Source organism: Penaeus chinensis, chromosome 37, assembly GCF_019202785.1.
Source record: "Penaeus chinensis breed Huanghai No. 1 chromosome 37, ASM1920278v2, whole genome shotgun sequence".
Taxonomy (NCBI): Eukaryota; Metazoa; Arthropoda; class Malacostraca; order Decapoda; family Penaeidae; genus Penaeus; species Penaeus chinensis.
Genome location: NC_061855.1, coordinates 34373826 through 34386325, shown reverse-complemented (window position 1 = coordinate 34386325; position 12500 = coordinate 34373826). Strand labels below are relative to the sequence as shown.

At 38.9% G+C, this 12500-nt stretch overlaps 1 protein-coding gene across 1 annotated transcript in view; it reads left to right on the top strand.

Annotated features, from left to right (window-relative positions):
* LOC125045390 (putative neural-cadherin 2) overlaps positions 1 to 12500 on the top strand; it is a 248072-nt gene that overhangs the window by 220568 nt on the left and 15004 nt on the right. The window contains exons 15-21 of the mRNA XM_047642600.1: positions 2853 to 3021; positions 3660 to 3962; positions 6415 to 6585; positions 7326 to 7465; positions 8838 to 9186; positions 11922 to 12149; positions 12243 to 12500. The exon at positions 12243 to 12500 is cut by the window's right edge and continues 90 nt beyond it. Of these exons, the coding sequence (XP_047498556.1) occupies positions 2853 to 3021; positions 3660 to 3962; positions 6415 to 6585; positions 7326 to 7465; positions 8838 to 9186; positions 11922 to 12149; positions 12243 to 12500 (1618 nt within the window). The remainder of the gene's footprint in view (positions 1 to 2852; positions 3022 to 3659; positions 3963 to 6414; positions 6586 to 7325; positions 7466 to 8837; positions 9187 to 11921; positions 12150 to 12242) is intronic.

The window sequence follows — 12500 nt, the reverse complement described above, 5'->3', positions numbered from 1 at the left end:
AGCTTTAATAAAGATAGTTCTAGTTCCCTTCATTAAAGATAAGAACGATGACATCGGTAGCTTTATAAACTAGCGCCCATTGCGCTTGCCTCTTTAATTTCTAAGTTACTTAGGGTAGTTATCCTGGGTAGAATCAAACCGGAAATGTTCTCGTCTTAAAATCAATTTGCATACGAAGGAAACCATGGGACCGAAATGGTCATATCAAAGCACATCCCACTTGAATATAGGAAACGGAAGACGCCTGTATATACGTGTGTTTTAGACCTATCAAAGGTGTTTGATAAGGTTTGGCATGAATACTTCTTTGATAGTTTTGCGGAAACGAGGAATCCCGGCGTATGTGCTACAGAACCTTCAGTTTTGGTACTCCAGTCAAAAAATATGAGTGTCAGATGGGGAGAAAATGTCTCCAGAGAATTTGATATCTCATGTGGAGTTAGGCAAGGATAACTGTTATCAACATATCTCTTCTTGGTGTACATGGATGGATTATCGGGGATTCCGAACGATGATACAATTGTAAATGATATAATCTATGCAGACGATTTTGTACTTGTGTCTCCTTCAGTAAGTGGGCCTCAACAGCTGGTTAATGGAAGTTCCTCGTTTACGAAGAACTTCTTATAGAGTATAAGATTTTGCAGTAGGAGTAAAGTTGATACCTCAATTGAATTTGTGAATGAGTTTAACACCTTGGTTTTCTGATGACGTGAGAGCAATGCTGATAAGAGACTTTACAAAATGCACTGAAGATTACGAGGCAAATGTAAGTTTTATACTATGTTGTAAAGATACTTACTAGTGTTAACAGTCTTTATAACTCCCATATTTTTAATGTATGGAAACTACTTGTATATTTCTAGTGTTTCTGATCCTTCTTAGATCTTTCCATCTTTTATATCATATTTTATGCCATGTTTTACTATACTATAGCTTTTTACCATGTTTGTTAGATAGTTTTTATTATATTTTTATATCATATTTTTAAAACTATGTATAAACTGTATGTAATGTGTGTATTTTATACGAGATAAAGTTTATTATTCTTTATTATTATTATTTTATGTATGCATGTGTATATATGAGTGTGTGTATGTATAAATATATATATATATAAACATATATGCAAATATGTTTATGTATATGTGTGTGTACGAATATATAGATATATATATATATATATATATATATATATATATATACATATATATAAACATATTTGCATGTATGTGTATGTATATATGTGTATACGATTTTATATATATATATATATATATATATATATATATATGTGTGTGTGTGTGTGTGTGTGTGTATATGTATATATATATATATATATATATATATATATATATATATATGTGTGTGTGTGTGTGTGTGTGTGTGTGTGTGTGTGTGTGTATATATATATATATATATATATATATATATATATATATATATATATATATGCGTGTGTGTATAGAAAAGGTACGAATGAGAAGGAATATCTTATGTATTTGACCGGTTTCGATTCTATCTTCGTCAGGAATCTTCTGACGAAGATATAATCGAAACCGGTCAAATACATCTCTTGTATTCTGAAGATATTCCTTCTCATTCATACCTTTTCTACATTTGTCGACATGAATATATAAATATATATATATATATATATATATATATATATATATATATATATATATATATATATATATGCATATATATATATATATATATATGCATATATATATATATATGCATATATATATATATATATATATATATATGTGTGTGTGTGTGTGTGCGTGTGTGTGTGTGTGTGTGTGTGTGTGTGTGTGTGTGTGTGTGTGTGTGTGTGTGTGTGTGTGTGTGTGTGTGTGAATGCATATATCTATATGTATATGTTTATAGGTAGACATATAGATATGGATATATATAGACATAGATGCCTGTGCTTTTGTACTGTAGTTCTATTTATGTACAAACATATACATAAACATATATGTTTATTTTTTCTTTAACCCGACAGAAATCGCCGGCCTGCACTTGTAGTTGATTGGCCTATCCACATGTTCGATGAACACAGACACATCACAAATTAATTCACATGTAGCTGTGCATGTACCCTTTTGCTCGCTTATATACTGCATTTAGATCCACTTGATAAATATAAGTGCAATTAGTTGCATGTGGAAAAAGAATAGTAGTTTATTAGTTTTTGGGTGAACGTTGCTTAACGATTGCCAGCGGCCAGAAAATAATAATTGTGTAAGTATAATTACTGTGATCATCATCTATGTTTGTATATTCATTAGGGATATTTTTTTTTTTAAATGTGGGAAATTGTGACAACTGGCAAAATGACGGTAATGATGATAATGATAGTAAAAACAGTAGTTGTTTTCTTACTTACTATTTGGTAATAGTAATGATGATGATAATGAAATTAGAGGTGTGATGATGATCATAATGGAAATATTAGTTGTAATAATTCCGCTACTTGTGTTATGATAATAGCAGTAGTAATAATAATAGTAATAGTAATAATAATAATAGTATTAGTAATAATGAGAACAATAACAGTAATAGTAATAGTAATAATAATAACGATAATAATAGTAATAATAATAACGATAATAATAGTAATAATAATAACGATAATAATAGTAATAATAATAACGATAATAATAGTAATAATAATAACGATAATAATAGTAATAATAATAACGATAATAATAGTAATAATGATAATAATAACGATGAAGATAACGATAATCATCGCCAATCATCATAGTCTCCATCCTCATCCTCATCACAGATCCCAAACCACCCCCTGTGTTACCTCCCGCCCTTCTCCTCGCCTGCAGGCACCAGCTGCAGTTCACCGTCAGCGACCGGCTCTGGGGACAGCGTGGAGTGTCGGCGAATGTTACTGTAACTGTGAAACTGTTAACGGACGATTCCCTGACACACGCCACGCCACTGACTATCTCGCCCATAAGCCCTGCGGTGTTGACTAAAGGATGGACGCCCATGGTAAGGTGTCAAAGGGTTAAAGGGGCTTCTGTTGTTTGTTTAAGTTATGTGTTGTTGGTATTAGTGTTGTTGTTGTTGTGGTTGTTGTCATTGTTACTTTTTGTTGTCGTTAGTGTTATCGTTGTTATAGTTATCATTATTATCATTATCGTTATAATTATCATTATCATCATTATTATTATTATCATTATCATCATCATTATTATTATCATTGTCATTATTATCATCACTATTTCTATTAACTTGCTGATAATTATCATCATTATCATTTTCATTATTATCATCATTATTGTTATTACTTTCATCATTATCATTATTATCGCCATCATTTGTAGTTCTATTATTGTTATTAATATCATTATCATTAGTAGTAGTATTAGTAGTTTCAGTATCTCTATTGTTATTCTTATTCTTATCATTACTGTTATTATTGCTGTTTTTGTTTTGTTATTATCATCATTATCATTATTACATCATTTTTATTATCATTATCATTAGCAGTAGTAGTAGTAATACTACTACTGCTATCATTATTTTATCATTGTTTTATCATTGTTTTATCACTATTTTATCATAATCAGTTAAGCAGGTAAGCAAGTTGGCAGATTGCTTTCTATGTACACGTCTGTCACCCCCAGCGCGGAGGGGGCGTGCTGGGTCGCCTGGTGGAGGGGATCCTTCGCGCCGTGGGTAAAGACGCCCACGTGGTCGAGGTGGTGAGCGTGCACGACGCCCGCCGCCCTCCGTTCCCGCTCGACGCCCCACCCAACGCCACGTCGACCTTCTTCCAGACGCCTCCGCCCTCGTTCGTGTCCCCCGCGACGTCCTCCTCCGACGCCTCCGCCCGGTCTGCGTGCGTGTGGGTGAGCGTCAGGGAGGCAATGGGGGGCTTCATCAACCCCGTGAAGCTCCAGGGACTTCTGCAGCTTCATTCCGCCGAGGTAAGGAGAGCGGAGGCAAAGTATGATTTTTTTTTTTTTTTTTTTTTTTTTCGTGAACGGCTAAAGGGCTGAGGGTCGAATGAGGTTCATCGTGGGACTCGTGTTAATGATGCTGGTTGATAAAGAGCGGTGGAATTTAAATATTTTCCGCTAATTTGGTAAGCTGATTAGTGGTAAACTTGACCACATTACGCTGGTCGACCAGTATTTGTACTAAAGGTCCATCTTTTTTATCCACAAGCTGTCGAGTCAATTTATACCTTTTCAACCATGAACTGTACATTCGCAGAAAAAAAAAGGAGCGAGTTACTGAAAAGCGGAAATTATAATTATCCGTCTGCTGATTACTGATTACTGTGCTACGGTTGAGAATATCTGCATATTAATTCGATTTTAATTTTGGTGTACTTTTGTTATTGCTGTTCATTATTGCGTGATATTAATAGGTAATCAAATGTGCGAGCCTGCAAACCCGTGCATATGCGTCTGTATGTGTGTTCATGTGTGTGCGTGAGTATGTGTGTGTTTCTGTGTGTGCGAGCGTGCGCGCGCGTGTGTGTGAGTGTGAGAGAGAGAGAGAGGGAGAGTGTGTGTGTGTGTGTGTGTGTGTGTGTTGATGTGTGTTTCAATAGATATTCACTAACATTCGTATATCGTATTCGCGAACCTCTCGCACATAGTTTTTTTTTTTTTTTTTTTTAGTTTAGTCCTTTATTTAACACCCTGGCTAACTGCACAGGCGTGGGCAAGCTGTGGTACATTTAATACATGGTCATAACATTACGTAGTGGTATTACATTTGAATTTTAGAATATAACATTGTTATGAGTACTTTATCAGTTTAAGAAAAGGAACAATTGCACAGTCCTTTATCTGCCACGCCGGCATATAGCTTGGGCGTGGAAAAGCATTAATAAATTTGATGTGCGGTTATGTGATACTCCATTCCAAATTCAGGATACAACATAAGTATATCTTGTAAGACATCAGATGATATGAACTAGTTACATAGTTCCCAGTACCTCATGCTAGGTGGTCTGAAAGGCTATAACACATGGCTTTCTGAGAAATAATGTAGAAGTGTTCGCTTATATTCTTCATTACACAGTTTACACTTACTTTCTTCGATATTACAAACTGTACTGACCTGCCAATACAATCTATATCCAAGCCTGATTGCACATAGTTTTAGTTTAGTTTAGTCCTTTATTTAGCACCCTGGCTAACTGCACAGGCGTGGGCAAGCTGTGGTACATTTAATGCATGGTCATAACATTACATAGTGTTACATTTGAATTTTAGGCTATAACATTGCTATGAGTACTTTATCAGTTTAGGGAAAAGAACTATTGCACAGTCCTTTATCCACTCATCTGCCACGCCGGCATATACCTTGGGCGTGGGAAAGCATTAATACATTTTATATTCGGTTATGTGATACTACATTCCAAATTTAGGATACAACATAAGTATATCTTCTAAGACATCAGATGATATGAAGTAGTTACATAGTTCTCCGTACCTCATGCTAGGTGGCCTGAAAGGCTGTATCACATGGCACTCTGAGATATAATGTACAAATGTTCGCTTATATTCTTCATTACACAGTTTACTCTTCGACATTACAAACTATATCCAAGCCTGATTCTTGCAGTCACATCACACTGTCTTGTTCTTGTTTTATATAAACCATAGGTGAAGGAATCTTGCCTAAACCGGTCATAGTGCTTTATGCTACAGCTTTCAGGGCGTTGAGAATTAATCAACTCAGTCAAGTCCTCTCTGAAGGAAGCTTTAATGATGTAGAAAATCCTAGAAAGAGGTATCCCAAGATCTATGTCCACACTTTGTTTGTCACATGCTGACTTTGCTAGGCGATCAGCATGATCATGCCTAGGGATTCCAACATGCGATGGAATCCACACAAAACTTATATTATGGCCTCGTTCTTTTGCACGATACACGTTTATCCTGATGTCATTTGCAATATTTCCCGCACCTTTGTCTAGAGTGTTCAGAGCCTGGAGAGCAATCTGTGAATCGCAGAAAATGACCCCTGAGCCTTGGTTCAATAGAAATTCGGTGGCCATGAGTATTCCTGCCAACTCGGTTTGCATAGTGCTAGCCCAGTCATGAACCCTCCTACAATCCTGGTGCTGCAAAATATTGTTTTTATATACAACAAAAGCGCATCCTGCTCTGCTCCCAGACTGCAAGGATTCGTCAGTTTAGCATTCATATGCATTGGAAAGAGTGTCTAGATGCTCATTTATACTTGCAAGTGCATACTGTTAAGTATAGCAGGGGGGACACTGTCATTTTTGGGGGCAGTCGTATAATATACACTTAGGTCCGACATTTTCCACGGTGGTACAGAACGTCCATGTGAAACGAAACGTGTGTGTTGTTCCCGTAGAGTTTCCCAGCCTCGTTCCCTTCACCCTCGCAACAGGTTTCCAAAGCGGTCAATTTGACGGTGACGGCGAAGGACTCGGAGAAGTTGGCGTCCTTCCCTAAGCAGCTGGAGGACACGAGGGTGCCTCTCGACCGTCACCCAGGCTCACAGGACACCCAGGAACCCTCCTCAGCCGCTTCGTTGTCCTCGTCACCCGTCCCGCTGCAGGTGAGATTCAGAGTCCGCTCCTCAGGTATTAGTAAAAGTTCCCGCGCTGCCTGTGCTTTGTCAATATTCTTTCTGCTCTTTAGTCTTTATCCCGAAGTCTTAGCTTCAGAAAGCACTGATTAGTCTTTTTTCTTTGCTTGTTTTTTTCTGTATTCTGTGTCCTTCTTCCTGCATATTTTGTGTCTTATCCTTCTTGTTCTTTATCCTCAGTGCATTGTTCCTTATCCCGTGTTCTTTATCCCATTATCCTACGTATTTTGTTCTGTATTCTGAGTTCTTTCGTTTCTCATCCCACATATTCTTTTCTTAACGTTATTCATACTACTTATATAAAGTTTTGTTTTTTTTCGTTGTTGTTGTTGTTGTTCTTTATCTTACATATTTTTCTCTATCCCACGTCTTCATTTCATCCTTCGCGTTCCCTGTCCTGTATCCTATACTTTTTGTTTGTCCGAATTGTTCTTTACCTCATATATTTATGTGTTTATTTGTTTATTTATTTATCTATTTATATATTCCATGCATCTTGTTATTTATCTTACATGTTCATCATCTTGATCTTTCGAGTTCCTTTCCCTTTAAATTCTTTACGTAGTGTTTTCTATATCATTCTTCACTCCTACATTTCATTTATCAATCCTTCTCCATGCTTCTCACTTATTCTTCTCACTTATTCTTCTCATTCTTCTCCCTTCCCCCTTATTGTCCTCACTTATTTTTCTCCCTTCCTTCCCTCGCAGGTGGTGGACATCAACGCCACGTCCTTGGTGACCCCGCGCCTCGCCCACGCCCATCGCTGCCACGCCCTCGAGTACGACACTTGCACGCCCGCGACCTGTCTCAATGGAGGTCGTTGCGTCGGAGCCCATGGGGAAAGCAGGTGATCATTCAGCCTTGCTCTCTATCGATCACTCTCTCTTGCTCTCTCTCTTGCTCTCTCTCTTGCTCTTTCTCTCTCTCTTGCTCTTTCTCTCTCTCTCTCTCTCTCTCTCTCTCTCTCTCTCTCTCTCTCTCTCTCTCTCTCTCTCTCTCTCTCTCTCTCTCTCTCTCTCTTTCTCTTTCTCTCTCTCTCCCTCTCACTCACTTTCCCTTTTTCACGTTCTCTCTCACTTTCTCCCTTGCTCTCTCTCTCATTTCTATCTTTCCGCCTCACTTTCCCTTTTTAAGAGAGAGGGGGGGGGGGAGAGTCAGGCAAGCAGTTATTCTAGAGAAGAAAAAAAACGAGTGTCGCAGATATAGAGGAAAGGGGAAATAGTGAGAAAAATGGGGAGAGGTGGGAAGGCCTGGCTGTTAACACTTTGCAAACAGTTTTAAAAACGATATTGGGAAAATATTCACAAGGCGAACTTTTATTTAGAAACATTCATGTTTTTTTTCAAAATCTCTTCAAACTTTTTTAACCTAATTTTTTCTCCTATTTATGTTATTGCGTTTGTTTGTTTATTTCTTTGTCTGTTCTTTCCATGGTCTTTTTTTTATTTGGTAATTTAACATTGTAACTTTTGAGACCAAAGTGAACCTGTGCTGCCTTTCCTAATAGGTTTTGTTGTTCCATCCTTTTTTATCTTGGAAAAGTCACCTAGACAAACATTGCATACGCGTGTGTGTGTGTGTGTGTGTGTGTGTGTGTGTGTGTGTGTGTGTGTGTGTGTGTGTGTGTGTGTGTGTGTGTTTGGTTGTGTTTGGTAGTGTTTGCTTTATTTGTCAATTGAAATATGAATATATCTAACATCTATATCTGTTTTCTACTCATACAATATAGCTTAAGCAAGTGGTAAAAACTTCCGTAAATATTCACTGTAAACATATGGGTTTATTCAGCAAAACTTATATTCATTCTATGATGTCTTTCTTTAAAAGAATACATATTCTATCGTTGGTTTAGAAGACCCATGCCCACGCCGGCAAACCCATGCTCATCCTAAAACTCATTCTTTAAAAAAAAATCATGCACATTCTGTTCACTGTCCATTCCATAACCCATTCTGATCAATTCACTCTCGTCTGTTATTCATTTTCAAAAAATCTTGCTTATTCTATCACTTATCATTGAAAATCTTTGTTCATTATGTTACTATATATGAAACCCATATTCGGTCATTCTGTTACCCATACTCATTTCATTGTTATTCACCCACACTCATTTAGTGTTGTTATTCATCCACACTCATTTCACTATTCATCCAACGATCTACGACCCCCATGCTCCTTCTACGACTTAATCTACTCCCTCTCACCCCATGCTCCCCCAGGTGCGTGTGCCCCGGAGGTTCCGACGGCCCCCAGTGCAAGGTCCTCTCCCGCTCCTTCTCGGGGGCAGGCTGGGTGTGGGTCAAGGCCCTCCCCCCGTGTCTCCCCACCACCATATCCTTCCGCCTCCTCACCCAGCGCCCCCACGCCCTCGTCCTGTACTCCGGCCCCCTCGCGCCCACCTTCCCCCGTCGCGAGAGGAGGACGCCCACGCCGCTATTGGCCGTACAGGTGCGGGATGGGCGGCCTCAGGTGCTGCTCTACGGCGGGGGCGGTCAACTCAAGCTGTCTGTGAATGCCACGGTGCACGACGGGCAGTGGCACACCATCTACGTGCGGATTCACTCCAAGGTCGGTCTGGCTTCGCTCTCCCTCCGCGGTCCTTCCTCTTCCTACCCTTTCCGTTTTCAGGATATTCTTTTTCTCCTTGCACTATTACCTTTTTTATTTCTCATTCTTCTTCTTTAGCTTATTACATTATCATTATTATCACTGTTATTATTATATTGTTAATATTATTATTATCATTGTTGTTATAATTATTATTATTACTATTATCATCATCATCATATTTGCCATTATTATTCTTTTCCCTCCTCCTCTTCTTTGTCTTACTCTACTTCCTTCTTCTCCTTCTCTAGCTTCTACTTTTTTTCTTTTTTTAGCTTGTTGCTGTCGTTCTTCTTCATCTACGTCTTCTTCTTCTTCTTCTTCTTCTTCTTCTTCTTCCTCTTCTTCTTCGTCTTCTTTTTCTTCTTCTTCGTCTTTTTCTTCTTCTTCTTCTTCTTCTTCTTCTTCTTCTTCTTCTTCTTCTTCTTCTTCTTTTTCTTTTTCTTTTTCTTCTTCTTCTTCTTCTTCTTCTTCTATTGATAACTCTCCCTTTCATTCATGTACCTGGTGAATTATTGAACCATCAAGTCTTGTGTACATTTTAACGCATTATCTTTTCCTCTCTCTCCTGGAGCCAAAATATCGCATACTTGTTTATATTCCGAAATATGTCAGTCATTCTGCGTATGTTTATATTAAAGTATCGGTTCTCAAACTGTGGGCCGCCCAAGTTTTCGAGAAAAAAATTCTTCAGTTTATGAAATTCGTGTTGATTTTACTTCATGCATTTATTCATGCACACTCAAACAAACAAACACACACGCACGTGAACAAACACACACACAAACAAACACACATATATATACACACACAAGAAATAAACACATACACATGTATTTACACACACATATACTTACACACAAAATCAGACGCAAATAGACACACATGGGCATGTAAACACCCTTTGCGTTTCTGGTCCCTGTGCCCTTCAACTGTACTATCTCGTCATGAAGACAGCTGGAGTGAGGAAGCGTTTGAGTCATTGCTTTTCTTCGTTCTGTTTTATTGTTGTTGTTTTGTCTTATTTGTTTGTTTGTTTTGGTTTTTCATTGTTTATATATTGTTTGTTTGGTTTGATGTTTATTTGTGTTATTGTTGCTGTTGTTTTCTTTTACTTTTGCGATACACATGTTTCATCTCAAGACATGTATTCATATCTGTAAATGGCTAGCAATACGAGCAACCGGTTTCAATTTGATATCACTTCCGAAGATAAAGAAGAGCCAGTCCAGTTGGCTTAAATAGCTTACCATTATCAAAGAAATTTATAGTTGAATTGAAACCTTCATAAAACGACGGCGACGTTTCTCAGAATGCGATGTTGTCAACTCTGTAATATATTGGTTAGCGTCAGTCTTCATTTATTTGTAGGCAGTTATGCGTTGCCAGTTTTGCGTAATATTGTAGAAATCATTTACTGCTTACTTTATTTTACACAATTCGAAGAATGAAATGTACAAACTCAGCATTCAGATATCTACATTTGGCACCAACCTATACACACGTGCATATTCATCCACAGTTAAGCTTTTCCTTCGTATGTCCGATTTCTATTGGTTATGATATTTCAGAGAATACAAAATTCTTTATATTGTATTCCTGGTCTGTTATACTACCCCATAATTGCGTTCTATTTCTGGCTGCTAAAAAAAATTATATACAAATGCCAACACACCTACACACCGCTCGTTTGCTTCGCGCTTCAATATAATGTTGTTGTTTTTGTGTATGTGAGTGTGTGTGTGTGTGTGTGTGTGTGTGTATGTGTGTGTGTGTGTGTGTGTGTGTATGTGTATATATATATATATATATATATATATATATATATATATATATATATATATATTTATATATATATATGTGTAGATGTATATATGTGTGTGTGTATATATATATATATATATATATATATATATATATACATATATATATATACATATTATACGTTTTACTTTACGTTTACGTTTTTTTTCTTTCTTTCTTTCTTTCTTTCTTGTCGAAGGAGTCGTCCACGTGGTCGGGTTCGAAAAGGTGATGAAGGAACGTAATTTCCTGAAAAGAAATACACGCATTCCTTTTGGCTTGGTCAGCTGCACAATATAGTAGTTTCATAAGATGTGTATTTCTCTCTCTCTCTCTCTCTCTCTCTCTCTCTCTCTCTCTCTCTCTCTCTCTCTCTCTCTCTCTCTCTCTCTCTCTCTCTCTCTCTCTCTCTCTCTGTTTGTAATTTTCTTTTTCTTTTTTTAATCGGGTTGAGTCACCCTTGAGTTACTTCATTGAAGAAAAGCGTGACCCAAACTTTTTTGACGGGTTTATATATTTTTTTTTTTCTTAATATTTTAATATAATCAATTTTCTTACAGACGTGGGCTCAGACACACATATATCAACATATTTTCAGACAGCTGCAGAGTTGATCCGCATACACAAGTGATAACACTTCAGTACACAGATAAACGTATACACTACATATGCATACAGATACAGACACTCATACAGACACTCATACACACGCGCCCATACATACTCATAAGTATACCATATACGAACATGAACACATAAACAAACACACCGACACAAGCAATTTACTCAACCACACGAAAGTCAATAAGGATCCGGGTTATACTTTTACTTTTTAGTTCTAGCTCTAGAGTTAATTCTCATATCAAGACAACCCACTCTGGTAACCCGAGCAGGGCGTGGTCGTGTCCGTGGACCTCTGCGGCCGCGACGACGGGTCCCCCTGCGTGGCGAAAGCGACGTGGGGCGTCCCCGCCGAGACGCAGCCCTGGTTCGGCTCCAGCCCCCTGCAGGTGGGCGGCCTGGCTCATTCGCGCCCGCGCCCCGAGGATCACGGATGGGACGAGGCGCCGACGATTCGCCCGCTGGACGGCTGCATCTCGCACCTGCGGGTCAATAGTCAGGTGAGGTCTTGGCGCAGGGCGACCCGGGGTGCCATCTCGCCGCCTCGGCAGGAGGAGAAAAGTGACACTAACTATCCTGCAGCTTTGTTGCAGCTCGTGGACCTGGGCGAGCCGCCCTACGCCAAAGGCAGTGTGGCCGGGTGTCGGGCGCAGGAGGCGGCGTGCGAGGGCGGCAGGGGCGCGTGCGGCTTCCGCGGACGGTGCGTCGGCGGCCACGCGGAGCCTGAGTGCGAGTGCGACCCTGGGTGGACGGGCCCCAGGTGCGCCACGCCCACGGTGCCGGCTCTCTTCGGTTCGTCCTCCTACGTGAAGATGGCGCTGACGGTGGCCGTGCCGACGCACGAGGTGCGA